The sequence below is a fragment of the Emys orbicularis genome, chromosome 1 (assembly GCF_028017835.1).
Source record: "Emys orbicularis isolate rEmyOrb1 chromosome 1, rEmyOrb1.hap1, whole genome shotgun sequence".
NCBI classification, from domain to species: Eukaryota; Metazoa; Chordata; order Testudines; family Emydidae; genus Emys; species Emys orbicularis.
The window spans coordinates 371,976,151-371,995,943 of NC_088683.1; the positions used below are offsets into that span (position 1 = coordinate 371,976,151).

General features: G+C 45.6%; 2 protein-coding genes across 2 annotated transcripts; both read right to left on the reverse strand.

Moving 5' to 3' along the window:
* Positions 1 to 2,485: 2,485 nt before the first annotated feature.
* LOC135892049 (olfactory receptor 52E4-like) lies at positions 2,486 to 3,484 on the reverse strand. Its single transcript, XM_065419744.1, has one exon. It carries the CDS (start codon positions 3,482 to 3,484, stop codon positions 2,486 to 2,488), a length of 999 nt encoding a protein of 332 aa, XP_065275816.1.
* A 10,071-nt stretch (positions 3,485 to 13,555) lies between these two features.
* On the reverse strand, positions 13,556 to 14,554 carry LOC135887593 (olfactory receptor 52R1-like). Its single transcript, XM_065415316.1, has one exon. It carries the CDS (start codon positions 14,552 to 14,554, stop codon positions 13,556 to 13,558), a length of 999 nt encoding a protein of 332 aa, XP_065271388.1.
* Positions 14,555 to 19,793: the final 5,239 nt, after the last annotated feature.

Sequence of the window (19,793 nt, forward strand, 5' to 3'; positions counted from 1 at the left end):
GGTCTGTTATAGACCCCACATTGCAGCCCAGTGGGCTAGCTTGCTTTATTGTTTTCCCTGCTTTGCATTATATTCAGCAGTTGTGAAAAATGAAGTGGGGGGTAGCTCCCTTTTATGGACCCAGCCAGCCAGCTAGCTATAAAATCCCTCTTAGTAGCTGTTCTCTACTTGCTTTACCTGTAATAAATAAAAATAAAAAATAAATAAACTAATGGATATATCCTATCTCCTAGAACTGGAAGGGACCTTGAAAGGTCATCAAGTCCAGCCCCCTGCCTTCACTAGCAGGACCAAGTACTGATTTTGCCCCAGATCCCTAAGTGGCCCCCTTAAGGATTGAACTCATAACCCTGGGTTTAGCAGGCCAATGCTCAAACCACTGAGCTATCCCTCCCCAAAATGGTAAATGGTAAAATTGTAAATGGTAAAAAGTCTAACTGCAATGAAAAGCAAAAAGGAAGTGAGTGGGCACCTGGCCAAAAGAGCCAATTGGAAGGCTAGAACTTTTAAAATGGAACTGCATTGGGGTGGGGGGGGGTAGACATTGAATAGATTCAATGTCAGCCCATCCACACAGGCATGGAGGTGCAGCAGGCGACCTGGCATGACCTCAGCAACTCCCAGCATCTCAGGCAGTAGGCCAGGGGAGAATAGGGTGGCCACCCCAGCCAAATGAGTGCTGAGGTGTCTACAATATACCTGGTCCTCCCACTCCAGCCGCCAACTAGTGTCTGGATCATTGTGGGTTTCCTGCAGGGAAACCATAGAGTACCCTACCTCACAAAGGAAGGAGAGCACCTGGCAACTGTGGAGACCATCCCAGGAGCCTCTGGTGTTCAATGTTGAAAAGATGGTTGGCTTCAACCTGAGGGCGATCCTCATGAGCATGGAAACCCCATCCACCCTTGCAACGATTGCTGACCAACCTGAAAGGCTTGTCACAGAAGTTGCAGGCCCACAGGTAGACCAGGATGTCCTACCTCCTGGTTAATATAATCTAATTAATATATGGAGACATGCCTATCTCATGGAACTCTAAGGGACCCTGAAAGTTCATCCAGTCCAGCCCCCTACATTCACTAGCAGGACCAAGTACTGATTTTTGCCCCAGATGCCTAAGTGGCCCCCTCAAGAATTGAACTCACAACCCGGGGCTTAGCAGGCCAATGCTCAAACCACTGAGCTATCCCTCCTCCGAAGCAACCCTACTGGCCCAGAAGATGAGATGGAAGTCTCCCCAATGCTGGAGCAGGAGCTTCACCTTACCCTTGAAATCACAAGTGTCCACCAGAAAACGGTGAAGCTCATCCTGCAGCACAGTGGGGGATGTTGATGTGGACCTATAATAATCCTCTGGCTGTGCTCCTGTTACGACCCTGTGGCCCACGGAGATGGGCAAAGAGGAAGCAGACCACCGGTGTGGTGAATGTACGGGTGGCACTGCGCAACCCGTCTCTATCTTCAGAAAGGGAAAGGGAGGTGAAGGGAAGAGAGCAGCCCCTAAAGGGTCAGGGAGGGGAGACAAAACACAAAACAAAACACTGAGATTCATCCAAGGAAAGGGGAAATGAGAAAACCCCTGGGTGGGAGCAGTATGGGAGATGGAAGGGACTAAATTGAGTAGGACTTCTCCTCCCTGTTCCTAGGGGTTGGGGGAGCCTGAGCTGAACGCTTCTTCTGCCATTCCACCTGGGGCTCTTCCTCTCCCCCCACAGCTGCTACGGGGGCTGGAGGCTTGAACTCCTGCCAGTAGAAGCTAAGCAGTCTGGACTCAGGGCTTCTGCCCCCTTCTTCCAATCTGCTCCACATGAATCAGATGATGATTGCCAGGTTCTGTTCATTCCCTCTGAAGCACCTGGCACTGGGCCCTGTCAGAAGACAGGCTACTGGGCTACATGGACCATTGGTTTTACCCAGTATGGCCATTCTGATCTTCTTATTTCGATCCCAGATGTATCTGCCTCCTGCTGCAACCCACTATACCCCACTCCCCTCCCAGAGCTGTGATAGATCCCAGGACTCCTGACAGGGTCTCTCTCTCCACAGAGTTAGTAACAAATTGAGAATAAACATTTAAATTTTAACACTAACCAGTGTCCCTTAAGTGACTTGCCATAAGATGTGAGAACATATCGGTTTTAGAGATGACTGGGTCGCAGCTGACAAGGGGAGGGGAAGACAGGAGCAAGTGACAGGGGCAGGGCCTTGGGGAGAAGACACACAGCAGGGTCGAGGCTTGACAGAAGAGATGAGGCAAGATTGCAATTTCAGGGATCCAGCTACCAGCAATTAGAAAGGTGGCAACCCAGTGTACTCTACATAGACTGACTCCCCAGTTCATCACATTGACACAGCACAGTAAGGACAGGAAAGGGTTCAATGTCTCTTTGTCAAGTAAGTGATTGAGGGAAGAGGCCCCAGCACCATGGACCAGCCAGCTCTGCACAGAGCTCAATCTGAGAGCCAGAACACAAGGAGAAAACATTTAAGTCTCTTTATGAGTAAAGAGCTGGAGTAGCCTGCCGCGGATCTGTTTGATCCTCACCCCATAAATGATGGGGTGTAGCACAGGGGGCACCAGCAGGTACACACTGACAATGAGAACAAGGAAGTGCAGTGGCACATTGTGGCCAAACCGCTGCGTTAGAGAGGAGAATAAATCTGGGATGTACAAAGCTAAGATCGCACAAACATGAGAGATGCAGGTCCCAAAAGTTTTGAGCCGGGCATCCTTTGTGGGGAGGCGGAAGATGGCCCGGAGGATCTGAGTATAGGACACGGTGATAAAAAACACATCCATTCCAATCTCAGAGAAAAGATCAAACAGGCCATAGTAACTACTGATGTGGATTTCAGCGCAGGCCAGCTTCACCACGGCCATATGCCCACAATAGGAGTGGGGGATGATGTTAGTTCTGCAGTATGGCCACTGCCTCGCCAGGAAGGGATAGGGTAATGCGAGTATGCCACTGCGCAGCACCACCGCCAGGCCTATCTTGGCCACAACAGAGTTTGTCAGGGTCGTGGAATATCTCAGAGGATTGCAGATGGCCACGTAGCGATCAAAAGCCATGGCCACGAGGATTCCAGACTCCATCGCAGAGAAGGAGTGAATGAAGTACATCTGGGTGAGGCAGGCACTGAAACTGATCTCCCTGGAATTAAACAAGAAGATGCTCAGCATTTTTGGTACAGTTGAGGTGGATATGACCAGGTCGGTGATGGCCAGCATGCAGAGGAAATAGAACATGGGCTCATGGAGGCTCCGCTCCCTCTTCACAATGAACAGGATGGTGAAGTTCCCCAACACAGCTATGGTGTACATAGCGCAGAAGGGAATGGAGATCCAGATATAGGCTGCTTCTAGGCCAGGAATGCCAAGTAAGATGAAGATGGATGGGTTGGTGAAGTTGGTTGTGTTGGAATCTGCCATGGCGTAGGGGAGAAAGTGTACAACTCTAAGGCATAAGGGTGTCTCCTGCATGTACTGTATGTTCCCCTGACTTTCTGTGTGTTCTCAGGGTCTTGGGTGATGGTCGCAGTAGAAATGCCTGAATGGAGAGAACGTTAATATGAGACACTGCATGCACTAGTGGAGGCTGTTCTCATGGGAGAAACAGATTGATCGCTCTTCACACACTTAAAATTACATTTTTATTATTCAGAGAAAATAACTATGAACAATGACAGTACTCAATCTAATTCCTTATTTTGTGGTGCTCCCTGAGTTAATAATTCTTACACTTTGTGGTGGGGGAACCTGAAGAGGCACCAGCAGGAAACACAAATGTGGATACTGGTTATCCATCATTGTTCCTTTATGCAATGAGAGCCAGGCTAGGGAGTCCATACTGTAGGGAGTTCCCCATTCATCCAGTTGCTCGAAATCTGAGAGTGGAAAAAAACAAACTTTTGTCAAGACATGTGCTGAGAGAAACATCCCAACTAGAACGTATCTCAGGGAAAAGACCTGGGTGCCACTGATAGCAGCTCAACAGAAACACCTGCTCATGCACAGCAGTGGACAAAACAAAAGAAATGTTCAGATCCATAAGATATGGGACGGAGAATAACATGTTTGGAATACGTGTTCAGTTTTGGTTACCCAGTCTCTGTTAAGGATACAGCATATATAAAAGTGATTTCCAAGACAGCCTTTGAGAATGGGGGAGGCTGCCATATGCAAACAGATAGAAGAGTCCGTGACTCTTTAGGATACACAAGAGACAAAGAAGAGAGCATATGATATAGCAGAGGGAAATAAAAATTGAAACTGATTTACATCTGTCTCTCACCGTGGGCCCCCTAAGGGAGTGCACTCACTCTGGACCCCTGGGGCCTCCACCCCCCGAAGGGGTTGATGCAACCCTGTTCTCTAGACCAGAGTGACTCTTAGCCAGCGTAAAACAGGAGGGTTTATTCAGAGGTGAACACAGCACAGGAAACTCTCTGACCCTCAGGCCTGGCCTCCCTCAGCCCAGCACATCCAAGACTCCCCTGCATCCAGCTGGGCTCTGCCTCTTCCCCCTCTCCAGCCCAGATCCCCCCTGCTTCCCAGCTGGGCATCTGATGTCACCGGCCCCAAGCCCCCTCTATCCATTGTCTTCTCTCCAGGTAAACAGGGTCATAAACAGCGTCAGTGGACCTCCTCTCCCCTCTTCTGTCCTCTGGCCTCCTCTGGCTGGAACCGGCTGGTTAGGTCACAGGGTCCTCTCTTCACAGCCCATGGTCCTCCCACTGGCCAGAACCAACTGCGACTCCTGCTCTGCGTCTCTGGGTCGTCAGGTCACCAGTCGCTGGGGTGTCCATTCTCCAGGGCATTGGCTGGGGTCCCAAGTTCCCTCTCCGGTCCTTTGTAACAACAAACTCCCTCTCCCCTCACCTCGTTAAACCAGCAACACCCAGGGACGCTGAGTCCCACTTCCTCTGCGTGAAAATCCCCCACTTCGTCACAAAGGGCACAAGAGCAAACTATCCCACTGCGTAGGAAAGATAGGAAGTATGGCAAGGGACCACAGTGGCTTATCCAGGAGATCTTGAATGATCTAAAAAACAAAAAAAGGATCCTACAAAAAGTGGAAACAAGGTCAAATAACAAAGGAGGAATATAAACAAATAACACACATATGTGGGGGCAAAATTAGAAAGGCCAAGGCACAAAACGAGATCAAACTAGCTGGAGACATAGAGGGTAACAAGAAAACATTCTACAAATACATTAGAAGAATGTGGAAGACCAAGAACAGGGTAGGTCCATTACTAAATGAAGAGGGAAAAACAATAACAAAAAATGTGGAAATGGCAGAGGTGCTTAATGCCTTCACTGTTTTCCTCAAGAAAGTTGGTGGTGTTTTTACACCTAACATAGAGAATGCCAGTGAAAATGGGTATAATTAAGGAATCAATTTGTAAACATCTAGAAGATAATAAGGTGAAAAGTGATAGTCACCATGGATTTTTCAAGAACAAATCGTGTCAAACCAACCTGATAGCTTTCTTTGACAGGGTAACAAGCCTTCTGGATGGGGGCAAGCAATAGATGTGGTATATCGAGATGTTAGTACAGCTTTTGAAACAGTCTCGCATAACCTTCTCATTAGGAAACAAGGGAAATAAAACCTAGATGGAGCTACTATAAGGTGGATGCATAACTGGTTGGAAAACCACTCCCACAGAGTAGTCATGAATGGTTCACAGTGATGGTGGAAGGGCATAACAAGTGGGGTTCCCCAGGGATCAGTTCTGGGTCCGGGTCTTTTCAATGTCTTCATCAATGATTTAGATCATGGCACAGAGAGTACACTTATTAAGTTTTCAGATGATAACAAGTTGGGAGGGGTTGCAAGGCTTTTGGAGAATCGGATAAACATTCAAAATGATCTGGGAAATCTGGAGAAAAGGATGATTAGGGGTCTTGAAAACACGACCTATGAGGGAAGACTGAAAGAACTATGTTTGTATAGTCTGAAAAGAAGAAGTCTGAGGGGGGACATGATAACAGTTCTCAAATACCTACAAGGTTGTTAAATGGAGGGAGAAAAGGTGTTCTCCTTAACCTCTGAAGAGAAGACATGAAGCAATGTACTTAAATTGCAGCAAGGGAGGTTTAGGTTGGACATTAGGAAAAACTTCCTAACTGTCAGGGTGGTTAGGCACTGGAATAAATTCCCTAGGGAGGTTGTGGAATCTCCATCATTGGAGATTTTAAAGAACAGGTTAGACAATCATCTGTCAGGGATGTTATAGATGGGGCGGGTCCTTCGATGAGTGCAGGGGACTGGACATGATGACCTCTTGAGGTCCCTTCCAGTTCTATGATTCTATGATTCTATCATATAGCTATATCTCTCTGGGGTGTGGATTTTTTCTGCTGTTTCAAAAAATGGAAATGCCATGTTAAGTTATATTAGCAGAAGTACAACATGCAAGTCATAGTACGTTATAGTAGTCCTCTATTCGGCGCGGGTTAGGTCTCAGTTGGAGTAATGTGTCCAATTTTGCTCACCAATGTATAGAAAGGATGTAGAGAATCTGGAAAGGATCCATAGGAAAGTAAGAAATGTTATGCAAAGGATGGAATGCAAGTCGTATGAGCAAGCCAAAGGAACCAGTATGTTTATTTGGAAAAGAGGAGATTAATGGGGGACATGATAGTGGTCTTGAAATACTTGAAAAGCTGCCATAAAAAGGTGGAGGAAAGTTATTCTGTCTTACCACTAGCTGTCCTTTGCATTCCCTTATAACTCTATGGCTCTATCTTTCTATGATGTAAAATCCTAGTGTAGACCCGGCCTCAGTCACACACAAGTCTTTTGGCTCAATACAGATGTAACTGAAGAAATGTAATGGGCCTGTGTTTTACAGCAGGTCAGACTGGATGATCATATGATCCCTTCTGACCTTAAACCCTATGAATCTATTGATTAAGAAAGTAGATCAGGCATTTATATTTAATGTGTCTCAAAACATAAACAAGGGAACATTTTGTTAAATTTGAAGTCTGAACATATAACATTGAGAAGAGATAATTGCTAACACAATTCATATTTGTCTTGTAGAACTCCTTGCTACCAACATTATTGGAGTGAAGAGCATAGAAGAATGGGATTCACAAATGGATTGGCCATTGTAGGTGGTGCTGGTGGCATCACCTGTAGTTAAGGCTGTCTAACACCTTCCATTAGAAGACCTCTTTTTAAGTTGCTTATAAGCTTGCCAAATTTTAGGTGTTTAGACTGAAATTTCCCATGCTGGGTATCTGCTTCAATCAGAATTGTTTTTTTAAAAGTTTCAGGCATAACAATTCAGCAAACTTTTCGAATGAAGTTAGGAGAAAGTATATGTTAACCATGTTGTTTTAAAAAATCATTATTGTTCTAGTGTGGAGCCCTAGCACCTCCAAGCTTTTCAGCAGATAAACTTCAGGAAACATCCCCTGTCCCTCTGCCCCATTAACAGACAGAGCCTTGAAATGCAAGAGGAGAGTGTGACAGTGTCTGTTCATTAACACACAGTTGGCTCCTGATGTCTGTACTCAATTCTTGCTCCAAGGGGAATTTTGCCTCACTGGGTCCAGAGCAAACTATGGTCTTGTATTGCACATCTACTAACACCTTTCATCCTGATGGATTCACTGTGCCACTGAAATGCACCACCTTGGGGCTGAAGTCCATCCAGCAGGATGTGCAAGGGTGCACAGAAAAGAGTGACATTTTGGCCAGTGATTCTTTAGCAAACTCATCTCTTATGGGAAGGGCCCTGGGAAGTTTCATGTTTGTGCAGAGTGGACTGGACCACAGACTTACTCTCTATCCCTCCACACCCAAGTTTCACAGGGTTTGTCAATCAGCTGAGCTCCTCAGCAAGAGATGGGTACCTGTGAATTCTGAGACGGAAGTGTCCTCCTTAGGAATCCCCCTCAAGTATCCGTGACCCACACCTCTCTCAACCCAGCATCATCAGCAACATCCCATGCCAAGAGACGACACAGTGGTGTGCACAATTTATAATATAGCTCTGTGTAGTCCCAGTGGGGTTCGCTCAGCCTCTAGAGAAGAGAGCATCTGAATGTAAACAGGCTGTAGGCAAGCATGTATCCACTTCTATGCTAATTATCTATCTTTAGGAGTAAACAGTAATTAAGGGACCTTCCCAAAGGGAGATGAGAACTCATGGGCTCTGTGCTGAGTCAGAGAGGAATTGGCTGCTCTGTATGTTTGTGTGTACATATTTAAAAAAATATAGTTGATGAGTAAGAAAACTAGGGATAATGCCTAACTCTCCTGAGGATCTGATATCCTGTAAATTCTCAGGATAGATGGGCAGATAGTATTCAGAGAGATCTGAGAAAGTTGACTAGGAGGAGACACAAGCAGTTAGAGCAAACACATGGGGCTGTCGCGAAGGGATCAGAGATCAGTACTTCTCATCAGTAACTATCATCATACTGTGTAGCAACTTTCATTGAGTCATCTTCAAAACACCTAACAAAAGAAAGTCACTATGAACCATTCCCATTTCACTGATCGGTAAACTGAGGCATGGGGAGACATGGCTTGTCCAAGGTCACACAGAGACTGACTGACAGAACCCAAGTGTCCCGACTTCCCTTCCATAACCACGGTCTCTCTGTCAGTAAGTGACCACATGACAACAAGGAAATGGAAACTGTGGGGGTGGTGACAGAATTCCCTGGGGTGCACCCTGGAACTGGGGACCACCGAGCCCTCTGTCATACCTATCTGGGCCCCCTCTCACACTGTGAGGCTGTGACAAGCTGCAATCCTCTCAGGTCTTGCACTTACACAGCTATACACAGACAGGGACACACCCAGCTGCAGTTACATGAATGCTTTCACTAGCCATCCATGAAACAATAGAGAGTCTCCAACCAATTCCCCTCAGTTCTCCAGCCTAGGACCCAAGAGCCCTACCATCTTGCCCTGGCCAAAAGCCTGACCAGTATATGTTTATTTCCCAGTCTGCCCCTCCCTCAATGTGGAGAGGACAATGCATCAGCCTGAGCAGATTTCCCTTTTACGTTTCAAACAACATCCTGTATTAAGTAAAAAAAATAAAATAAAACAGATTTATTAATTACAGAAAGATCAATTGTTTACGTGATTATAAGTAATAGTGTAAAGAACAAAGTTGAAATCTGAGAAATAAACAACATCACAATCTAAGTTCTATACACTAGACAGGCTTTGAATCAAACAGTGTGTCACCCTGATGGGACAAACAATCCACCAATCTTCCATACATAGGCTAGAAATCCCTTCAGCCTGGGACCACAGCCCCAGTTCAGTCCCAGGTTCTAAAGTCTTTGGTGTTGAGTTGTGGGGGAGTGAGGCCAAGTGATGATGTCACTTCCACATTTTATAGCTTCTGCCATGTATAGGGAGCTTCATTTTTCCAAGCAAAAGCCCCCAGCACAATTAGTGGAAAACAGAAGAGAAGCCACAAGATTGATCACCATGGTAAATATGGTGCAGACAGGGTGTTGCTTTGGGGAACAGAGAATCACACCTCCCCCCTTAGTTTACTGTAGGACTATTAGTCACTGAATGATGCAGAAGCAGTATGTTCAATGCTCTTTACTTTTTGACCATACAACTCCCAAGTTTTGCAAACATTATAGTGTTACCCACAGGTGTTCTTGCAAACTTCTGTGCACCTTTCAACACTTTGTAGATTAGCCTAGTGATCTCAAAAGTCAGCAAGTGTGCTTTCTGTGCAGCATTGTTAACCATTGTGCTTTTCTGACTAGTGATAACTCAATACATATATTCATCAATGCCATGAGGTGTTGTGCCTCAGTTTCCCCCTCCAGACTGCAGACCAGGTTTATTATCATTTCCCTCCTCTGACAAGCTTTGAGCCTGTGAACAGGTGTTAGCTGAGAAGCAATAGCCATGAACGGCTTCTTGTTGATTACTCCTAGCTTTTCCCCAAAAATCATTTATGTTACACCTTTTCATATGTTTACCATCGGTACCAAATTTTTTTGTCACAAGATTTACCATTAGCAACTAACTTTGCATTTTGAGATTTAACCAACACCAAATCTTTTATCACAGGTAGGCATTTCCAAGTATTTTTATAATACCACACCTTGTGTTTGGATACTTTTGTTTGTTCAATACCCATTGTGTCTTCCAACTCCTCCCTAAATCTTAACATGTGTTTAGCTACTGGTTTTCCTTTCTCCTCAGTGTGTCCTGCAGTAGGAATCTCAGTCTAAGATCATCTTTGGGGTCTTGGTATGCCAGGGTCCAGTGAGATAAAGATGTAAGGGGACTTCCTATGTTGGCTAGCCCCATGTGGAGCTCCTTCCCAACCCCAGGGTATGGCCATGCCAAAAAATCCACCCCTTCTTCACTTTGGTCACTGACTAATGCGGAGGCAGAGTGCCGAAGACCCTCCTTAGATGCTGAACATACAAATCCCAAGTAGTAAATCAGTGTAATTGTAGTGTTACCCACAGTTGTTTTTGTAAAGTTCTGTGTACCTTTTAACACTTTGTAGATCAGCCCTGTGATCAAAAGTCTGAAAATGTGTGTGACGTTATTAATATAACCTGTGACCGTATAGATCATTGGTGCAATCACTGTTATATATTTGCAGCAAATATTGTACAAAGGTTGTCGTGTAAGGTGTCTGTGGAAAGGTTATGATTTGCTAATTATGATTATGATATCTCTGTGTGTATCATTTTGTAGTTGAAGTTATGAATATTGGCTATGTGCTTGTGTATCAATGTGTTTTGATTCCGAAGTAGCCTTAGTAAAGCATTTGTTCAGCTTCTTGAGAAAGGAATTTGCAAATTAAATGCCCAGTCAAGAAACACTTAACTGACAATGGGTCCTGGAAGACTCCAATCCACGTAAGAAGTCTTCCTGGGGATATTCAAGATAGCATGTGAGCAATGGCTGCCGCCTGTAAAGAACTAAGTCATGCATGGACATGTGATTTGCCCACATGACTCCAAACTCCATTTTGCTCTAATTTTCCACAGTAAGAAGAAAGAGGTTTTCTTTCACCTGGAAGAGGCTATAAAAGGCAGCTGCCTCATCTCCATCTTGTCTTCAATCCTGTTTCATACCTCTGGAGGGACTTTGCTTCAAACCGAAGCTCTGAACAAAGGACTGATGACCCATCCCAGCTGTGGATGTGCTCCAGAGACTTGATTTGAACCTGCAGTTTATTCCATCACTGCTGCAAGCCTGATTCAAGAACCTTAATTATACAGCTGGTTCATACAATCAAACGTGGTTAATAGGTTTTCCACCCATCTGAGTTTTACCCATAGAGTCAACTTTTTGGCTTCTGTGTTTGAGTGCCATTAGAGTTGCCAGGTATCCAGTTTTCAACTTGAACTCCAATTAAGAAGGGATCTGGCAGTGTCCAGTTACTGCTGGGCCGGGGAGAGGCAACGGGTCATTAATCAGGGTCTGTGTTAATACCTGGGGGAGGTGCATATCTCTCTATCAGTGTTATAGAGGGTGAACAATTTATGAGTTTACCCTGTATAAGCTTTATACAGCTAAAACGGATTTCTTTGGGTTTAGACCCCATTGGGAGTTGGGCATCTGAGTGTTAAAGACAGGAACACTTCTGCAAGCAGCTTTCAGTCAAGCCTGCAGATTTGGGGCAAGTAATTCAGACCCTGGGTCTTTGTTGGAGCAGACAGGCATGTCTGGCTCAGCAAGACAGGGTGCTGGGGTCCCGAGATGGCAGGGAAGGCAGAGGCAGAGGTAGTCTTGGCACATTGGGTGGCAGATCCCAGGGGGGGTTCTGTGATCCAACCCGTCACAAAGGGAACTATTAATTTTTAGAGTCCTTGTGGGCTTCCACCTTTGGTACTCGAAGTGCCAGAGTAGGGAATCAGCCTTGACAGCAGTAATACAACATACAGACAAACCCGTCTCCTGTAAGATATTAGCTTCAGCAAATTAGCATACAGCTTAAAGCCTACAAACTTTAAACTGATAAACTTTGCACAGATACATGATCCCACAGAAAACCTCAACTATCTGGGGAGCTGAAAATAGAGTTTAAGGTGAAGTTGGGACCTCGGGTACATGATTCAACCACAGAAGTGTCCTGGAAATGAACTGACATATATAACAAAAAATAACAAATGTAATACCAAACCACAAAATGGCCATGGTAACAAACTGATATATATGATAATAAGTTAAAATCATTAATATACAAACCGTTAGGAAAAAGACACCCCAACATTAGTAAGATGAGGAAATACAAATACAGAAAAATGCATCAAACATAATCACATCAGCATAACATATTATAAAAGTGGCATTACAGCCTAAGGCTGGTAGGAGAAGGAGATGTCGTCCTTAGGAGGTGTCAGAATGATGGCCACTGGCGATGATGGGGAAGGTGATGGTAATGAGGAAGATGATGGCCAACATTTCAGGTTGTTCTACAGCAGAAGATGTGAGTATATGGATGTGCAGGTGTACGTTCTGTAGTATCTCTATCTACCTTACTGAGTTGGGGTGTTTGTGACTGTGCTAAACATATTAATATAGTATATTTGTAAAAATTAAAGAATTCCTATAGTGTGAGTGTTGCAACTGCGCACATCGGGGTTCTCAACAATATAATAACTTGAATAATACCGGGCCTGATCTTGGGCAAGAATCTGTCAACCGTTAAAGTGATATCTGGGGATTCTTAAATAATCAATATTATTAATACATAATCCAGAGATTGGGCAACAAGATGTATCTGCCGCCTGCTGTAACCAACTTGTCCCCACTCCCCTCCCAGAGCTGAGATAGAACCCAGGAGTCCTGATGGGTTTGCTATCTCTGCAAAGTAACTAACAAAGTAAAAATATACATTAAAATTTTAAACCTAATCAGTGTCCCTTAAGTGATTTGCCACAGGATGTCAGAACTTAGAGCTGAGTGAGTGTAATATTTATTTAATTATATTTCTTTGATACAGGAATTAGACACTTTGCTCCTGTCAGCAAATTCCTAAGTTACCTGCCAAAAACTAATTAGCCCCTGGAATCACGGTTAGAGTTGCCACCCGTACCAAAATCTGATATGGCTCGTTTGTAGCTGGGATGGGTGGAGGGAGGTGGAAATGATCCAGTGAGTGATGGGGGAGGGGAATAGAGGAGCAAGTGACAAGCGTCGGGCTTTCGGGTGAAGAGGCAGAGCAGGGGGAGATCCTTGGGAGAACAGATCACAGAATCATAGAATATCAGGGTTGGAAGGGACCTCAGGAGGTCATCTAGTCCAACCCCCTGCTCAAAGCAGGACCAATACCCAACTGATGGGGCAAGGGGTGGAGTTTCAGGGGTCCAGTTACCAGAAATTAGAAAGGAGGCAACCCAGTGAATTGGACATGGACTGATGCCCGATTTTGTCATTCTGACACAGCACAGTAATATCAGGAAAGGGTTTAATGTCTCTATGACTATCCAGCAAGTGATTCAGGATGAAGGCCAAGTACCATGTCCCCGGTGATCTCTGCACAGAGCTCGGTCTGAGAGCCAAAGCAACAGGAGAAAGGTTTAGGTCCCTTTATGATTAAAGAGCTGGAGAAGCCTGTCCCAGATCTGTTTGGTGCTCACACCATAGATGATGGGGTGTAGCATGGGGGGCAGCAGAAGGTACACGTTGGCAATAAGAATGTGGAAATGCAGGGGCACATTGTGGCCAAAACGGTGTGTGAGAAAGGAGAAGAGAGGTGGGATGTAAGAGGCCAAAATGACACAGAGGTGTGAGCTGCAGGTCCGAAAAGTCTTGAGCCGGGCATCCTTTGTAGGAAGGCTGAAGATGGCCCTGAGGATCTGGATATAGGACACAGTGATAAAAAACACATCCAGACCCGTCAATAAGAATGCCACAGAGAGTTCGTAGTAACTACTGACGCTGATGTCGGCGCAGGCCAGCTTCACCACGGCTATGTGCTCACAGTATGAGTGGGGGATGATGTTGGTTCTACAATATGGCCACCTCCTCGCCAGGAGGGGATGGGGCAGTACAACTATGCCACCACGCAGCACCACGGCCAGACCAATCTTGGCCACCATGGGGTTCGTCAGGATGGTGGAATGTCTCAGGGGATCACAGATGGCCACATAGCGATCAAAAGCCATGGCTACGAAGATCCCAGACCCCATCACTGAGAAGCAGTGAATGAAGTACATCTGGGTGAGGCAGGCACTGAAATCGATCTCCCTGGAATTGAACCAGAAGATACTCAGCGTTTTGGGCACGATGGACATAGACAGGACCAGGTCGATGATGGCCAGCATGCAGAGGAAATAGTACATGGACCCATGGAGGCTCGGCTCCATCTTCACAATGAACAGGATGGTGATGTTCCCCAAGATGGCTATCATGTACATGGTGCAGAAGGGGATGGAGATCCAGACATGGGCTGCCTCCAGTCCAGGAATGCCCAGCAGGATGAAGGTGGAGAGGTTGGTGAAGTCGGTTGTGTTGGAATCTGACATGGAGTAGGGGAGAAGGTGTCCAACTCTGAGGCAGAACGGTGTCTCCTGCATGTACCCTACGTTCCCCTGATTTCCTGTATGTGCCCAGGCTCTAGGGTGATGGTCGCAGTACAAATACCTGGATGGAGAGACAATGTTAATATGAGACACTACATGCACTACTGGAGACTGTTCTCATGGGTAAAGCAGTTTGGTCACCGTTCACACACTGAAAAATGACACTTTCATTATTCAGAGAAATTAAATGTGAAAAATTGACCCTAATAATGCCAATTCCATATTTTATGGTGCTCCATGCATCAATAATTCCTACACATCTGGGACTGTTTAGTTTAGAGAAGAGGGAAAGAAGGGGGCATATGATAGAGGAGAACAAAGTAAAAGAATGGAACTGATTACATTCAAATGGAGAAACAGAAAACAGTTCCCAACCAGTACTATCTATAGTTCCTTACTGGTTCAAAAGGGCTAACTCCCAAAAGCTGAGGCAAACTATCAGCAAAACTGACTGGGAGGAATATATTAGACAGAAAAATGGGAATGAAAATTGGGAGTTTTTCAAGAAGAGTTTGTTAGATATCTAAAAAGCCACAATTCCACCATCAAGAAAGTGGATAACTTTACCAAAAAACCCAGTTCTGTCTCAAAGGGGAAGCAACAGTTGGGGAGAAAAGCAGTATGTAAAAATGGGGGACAGGGAAGATAGATAGCAAGCAATACAAATTGGAAGTTATGAAAATTGATAAGGGATGTTAAAGACATCATGGAAAATACATGCCTGGCAAGGCTAAGGATCACAAAAAGGAAGTTATTGAAGTACTTTAAGAACAAAAGTAATCCTAGAAAACGTTTAGACCAGTTCCTAGAAAGTGAAAGAAAACTTTTTAATGTACCTGAAAAGTTAGATGTGTTCATGAAATAGATTTGTTCTGCATTCAGAAAGAAGCAGTATGGTGTACTCATATCACATGAGGAGACGAAATACTTTCCAGTCCATCAGCTGTCAGGGAGGATGTTAATCAGCATCTACAGTAGGACCTTAGAGTGACGACACCAGAGTTATGCACTGACCAATCAACCACACATCTCACTCAGAACCAGAGGTATGTGATCAGGCAGCAGCAGAGCCAAAAAATAAAATAAAATAAAGGAAATCTTTATTTCTGTATTAAATTTAAAGTGTTAAAAAAATGAAGGGCAAATTTAAAATAATTGAAGCTTAGTAAACAATGGAAAAGATGGTAGGGGATTTGTTAAAAAAAAAGTCTAGGAATATGATTAACGCCAGTCAACAACATGGTTTATGAAAAACATGTCTTGTCAAATAAACCCAATTTTGTCCTTTAATGAGAGTATATGTTTGGTAGAGCAAGGGAACTATGTAGATGCAAGGAACTTCAATTTCTCTCACACATTTGATTTAGTAGTGGAAAATATTTAGATTAAAAACTAAACACTGCATAATATCAGTAGGGCATATGTAAAATGGACTAAAAGTGTCTAACTGACAAATCTCAGGAAGCCATTGTCAATGGGCTATTGTCAGTGAATGTGGCTGTTTCTAGTGGTGTTCTGCAGGGGTAAGTTCTAGGCCTGATGCTATTCAATATGTTCATGAATTATATGGAAAGCAAATATAAAATCACTGCAGATAAAATTTGTGGATGACTCAAAGATTGGCAGTGTGATTTCAATGAGGAGGCCAGGGCAGTCATACAGATTTATCAGGAGCATTTGGTAAGCTTGGCCCATGCAAACAAAATGTTTTAATACAGTCACATGCAAAGTGATCCTCTCAGAACAGGGAATGCAGGACAGACCCGCAGACATAGGCACTGTATTATGGAACGCAGGGACCCTGAAAAGGATTTAGAGGTCATTGTGGACAATCAACTCATCGTGAGCTACCTGTATGATGCTGTGGCCAAAAGGGCTAATGCAATCCTTGGATGCATAAACAGGGTAGTGTTGAGTTGGAGCAGGGGAAGTATTTTACCTCTGCACATGGCATTGGTGAAACCGACTGTATCCAGTCCTGGGGTCCACATTCCAAAAAGGATGTTGAAAAATTGGAGAGTGCAGAAAAGAGCCCCCAAAATGAGTGGAGGCAGGAGAAAATGCCAGACTGTAAGAGACTAAAAGAGCTTCATCCATTTATCTTATAAAAAAACCCCAATCAAGCGAGACATTCCTGGTCAGAAAAAAGTGGGTAATAATGGGTTCTTTAATCTAGCGGAGAAAGGCAGAGCAAGACCCAAGTGGAAATGACGGCCATATTTTTAGCATGGAAGGAGATTAACAGTTGGCACAAACTGCAAAGTGAAGTGGTGGATTCTCCAGCTCCTCATATCTGGAGATCCAGAGTGGATGCTTTTCTGGAACATCTGCTTGAGGGCGTGTCTACACTTAAAATGCTACATAGTGCTTCAGTGTAGTAACCACTTACAGAGACAGCAGGGGCTATCCCGTCAGCATAGGTAATACACCTCCCCGAGAGGGGGTAACTAGGTCGATGAAAGAATTATTTTGTTGACCTCATGGTGTCTACACTGGGGTTAGGTTGAAATAGCTTCAACTCTGAGGGGTGTGGATTATTTTACTGTTGCAAAAAAAGAAAATGCAGTTGTGGGTTGCATTAACAGAGGCATAGAATGTAAGTCACGGGAGGTGATAGTATTCCTCTACTCAGTGCTCGTTAGGCCTCAGCTGGAGCATTGTGTCCAGTTTGGGTCACCAGTGTATAGGAAGGATGTTGAGAAACTGAAAAGGATCCAGGGTTGAGAGACAGAGAGGATGGAATACAAACCATATGAGCAAAGGCTGAAGGAACTGGATATGTTTAATTTGTAAAAGGGGAGATTGAGCGGGGATATGACAACGGTCTTCAGCTACTTGAAAGGCTGCCATAAAAAAGATGGAGAAAAGTTGTTCTGTTTCTCCACAGTGGGCAGGACAAGAGTCAATGGGTTCAAACTACAGCACAGCAGATTTAGATGAAATCTGAGGAAAAAACTTCCTAACTTTAAGAACAGGAGTTCAATGGTACAGATACCCCGGGAGGCCGTGGAAGCACCTTCACTGGAGGTTTTCCAAAGGAGTGTGGATAGCCATTAGTCTTGGATGACTAAGACACAACAAATCCTGCATCTTGGCATGGGGTTGAGTAACTGACCCTTCCTTTCCCTTCTCGTTGCATTCAATATTCCTCTACTCAGTGCTTATTTGGCCTCCATGCTTTCCATCAGATAAAAGTCAAGTAACAGCCCCCACTTTAACAGCCAGAACCCTGAAATGAAAGAGTAGGAGGTGATAGTGTTTGTGCATTAAAACACAGCTGGATTATGTGATCTTTACTCAATTCCTACTCCAAGGGGAGATTTACCTCAATGGGGTCTGAGCAAAGTACGGGCTACGGCCTCAGAATTTATTCTTGTGTCAGTGAAATGCAGCCACCTTGGGCTGGAGGCCATCAGCCGGCGAGGAACAAGAAAGAGGGACATATTTCCTCATGATACTGAAGCAAACTCATCACCTGTGGCAAGGGAACTGGGATGTTTAATGTCTGTGCAGAGCAGAAAGAACCACAGACCTATTCTCTATCCCATCACACCCACATTGCAGTGGGTTTTTCGAGCAAGTGAGCTCCTCAGGAAGAGATGGGTACCTGTGAATCCTGCAACAGAAGTGTCTTCCGTGCAAATCTCCCTCAGGTAGCCGTGTCCTACACCTCTCTCGCCAGTGCATCTGCAGCCACATCCCATGCCCAGAGCCGACACAGGGGTGTGCATCATTTATAATATAGCTCTGTGCAATCCCAGTGGGATTCACTCAACCTCTAGGGGCATCTGAATGTAAACGGGCTGGAGAGAAACCTGTCTGTGCTGCTGCATTCTGAATCCATCTTTAGGAGTAAACAGTAATTAAGGGACCTTCCCAAAGGGAGATGAGAACTCTTCGGCTCTGTGTTGAGTCAAAAAGGAATTGGCTGCTCTGTGTATCTGTGTATATTTAAAAAATAGGATTGATTAGTAAGAAAACTATAGATAATGCCTAGATCTCCATAGGGTCTGAATCCTGTAAATACCCAGGATGGCTCAGATGATAGTAGACTGACAGATCTGGAGACAGATGACTGAGGGGAGATATGAACACTTTCTGCAGCCACACAGGGCTGTCGATCAGGGATCATAGTTTAATTATTCTCAGCAGTAACTATCATCATACTGTGCAGCACCTTCCATTGAAGGGTCTTCCAAACTCTTAATAAAGGAAAGTCCCTATGAACATATCCCCATTATATGGATAGGTAAACTGAGGTACAGGGAGACATGAATGGGCCACGATCACACAGAGATTGAGTGGCAGGATGCAAGACAGAACCCAGGAGTCCTCCCTCCCCAAATCCCCGCCCTGGCCCCGCCTCTTCCCCAACCGCGCCGCTTTCCTCCTCCTCCCCCCTCCCTCCCAGGCTTGCACTAATCAGCTGTATGGCGGCACAAGTGGTGGAGGGAGTGGGGAGAAGCAGGACGCGGCAGGCGGCGGAGCAGAGGTGAGCTGGTGCTGGGGGGTGGGGCGTGGAGATTTAGTGGCAGGATGCAAGACAGAACCCAGTAGTCCTAACTTCCCTGCCCTAACCACGGTCTCTCCATCACACCAAGAGGAAAAGTGACTCCTGCTCTGGCTTGGACTCTTCATTGGGTGGGATCAGGGCCGGCTCCAGGCACCAGCCAAGCAAGCTCATGCTTGGGGCGGGAGATTCTACGGGGGCGGCATTCCGCCCAATCCTAGGGTGGCACGGCCACTTTTTTTTTTTTTTTTTGGTTTGCCGATCCGGCCGCCCTGTAGGGGGAAGCGGCGTGGAGGAAGGGAGCGCCCTGCTGGGAGCGGGCTGCGCACTTCGTCTGCCCAAGCCGGTGCCAGGGCAGCCCGAGTCCTTCCCTGCCCGCCGACCGGAGCGCCCCCCTGCCCGCTGAAGTCCTGGCCGCCCCCCTTCTCCCACCACTCCCTTCCCCGCCCCTTCCCCCTCCCCCCCGCTAGCCGGGGCACGTCTGGGAGTCCCCCTGCCCCCTGGCTCCACCCCGCAGGTTTTTTTCCCCCTGCTTTGCCGCTCCAGCTGCGCTGCAGGGTTTTTTGGGGTTTTTTTTGCTTTGCCGTTCTGGCCACCCCGTTTTTTTGTTTTTTGTTTTTTTTGCTTGGGGCTGCAAAAAAGCCAGAGCCGGCCCTGGGTGGGATGCAGAGGAAAGGCTGGAAAAGGGAGCCTGAGCCTTCGCCATCCTCTCAAGGTGAATCT

Excerpts from the sequence above, each read along its gene's own strand:
- LOC135887593 (XM_065415316.1), bottom strand. The coding sequence starts at position 14,554 with ATGCAGGAGACACCGTTCTGCCTCAGAGTTGGACACCTTCTCCCCTAC.
- LOC135892049 (XM_065419744.1), bottom strand. The coding sequence starts at position 3,484 with ATGCAGGAGACACCCTTATGCCTTAGAGTTGTACACTTTCTCCCCTAC.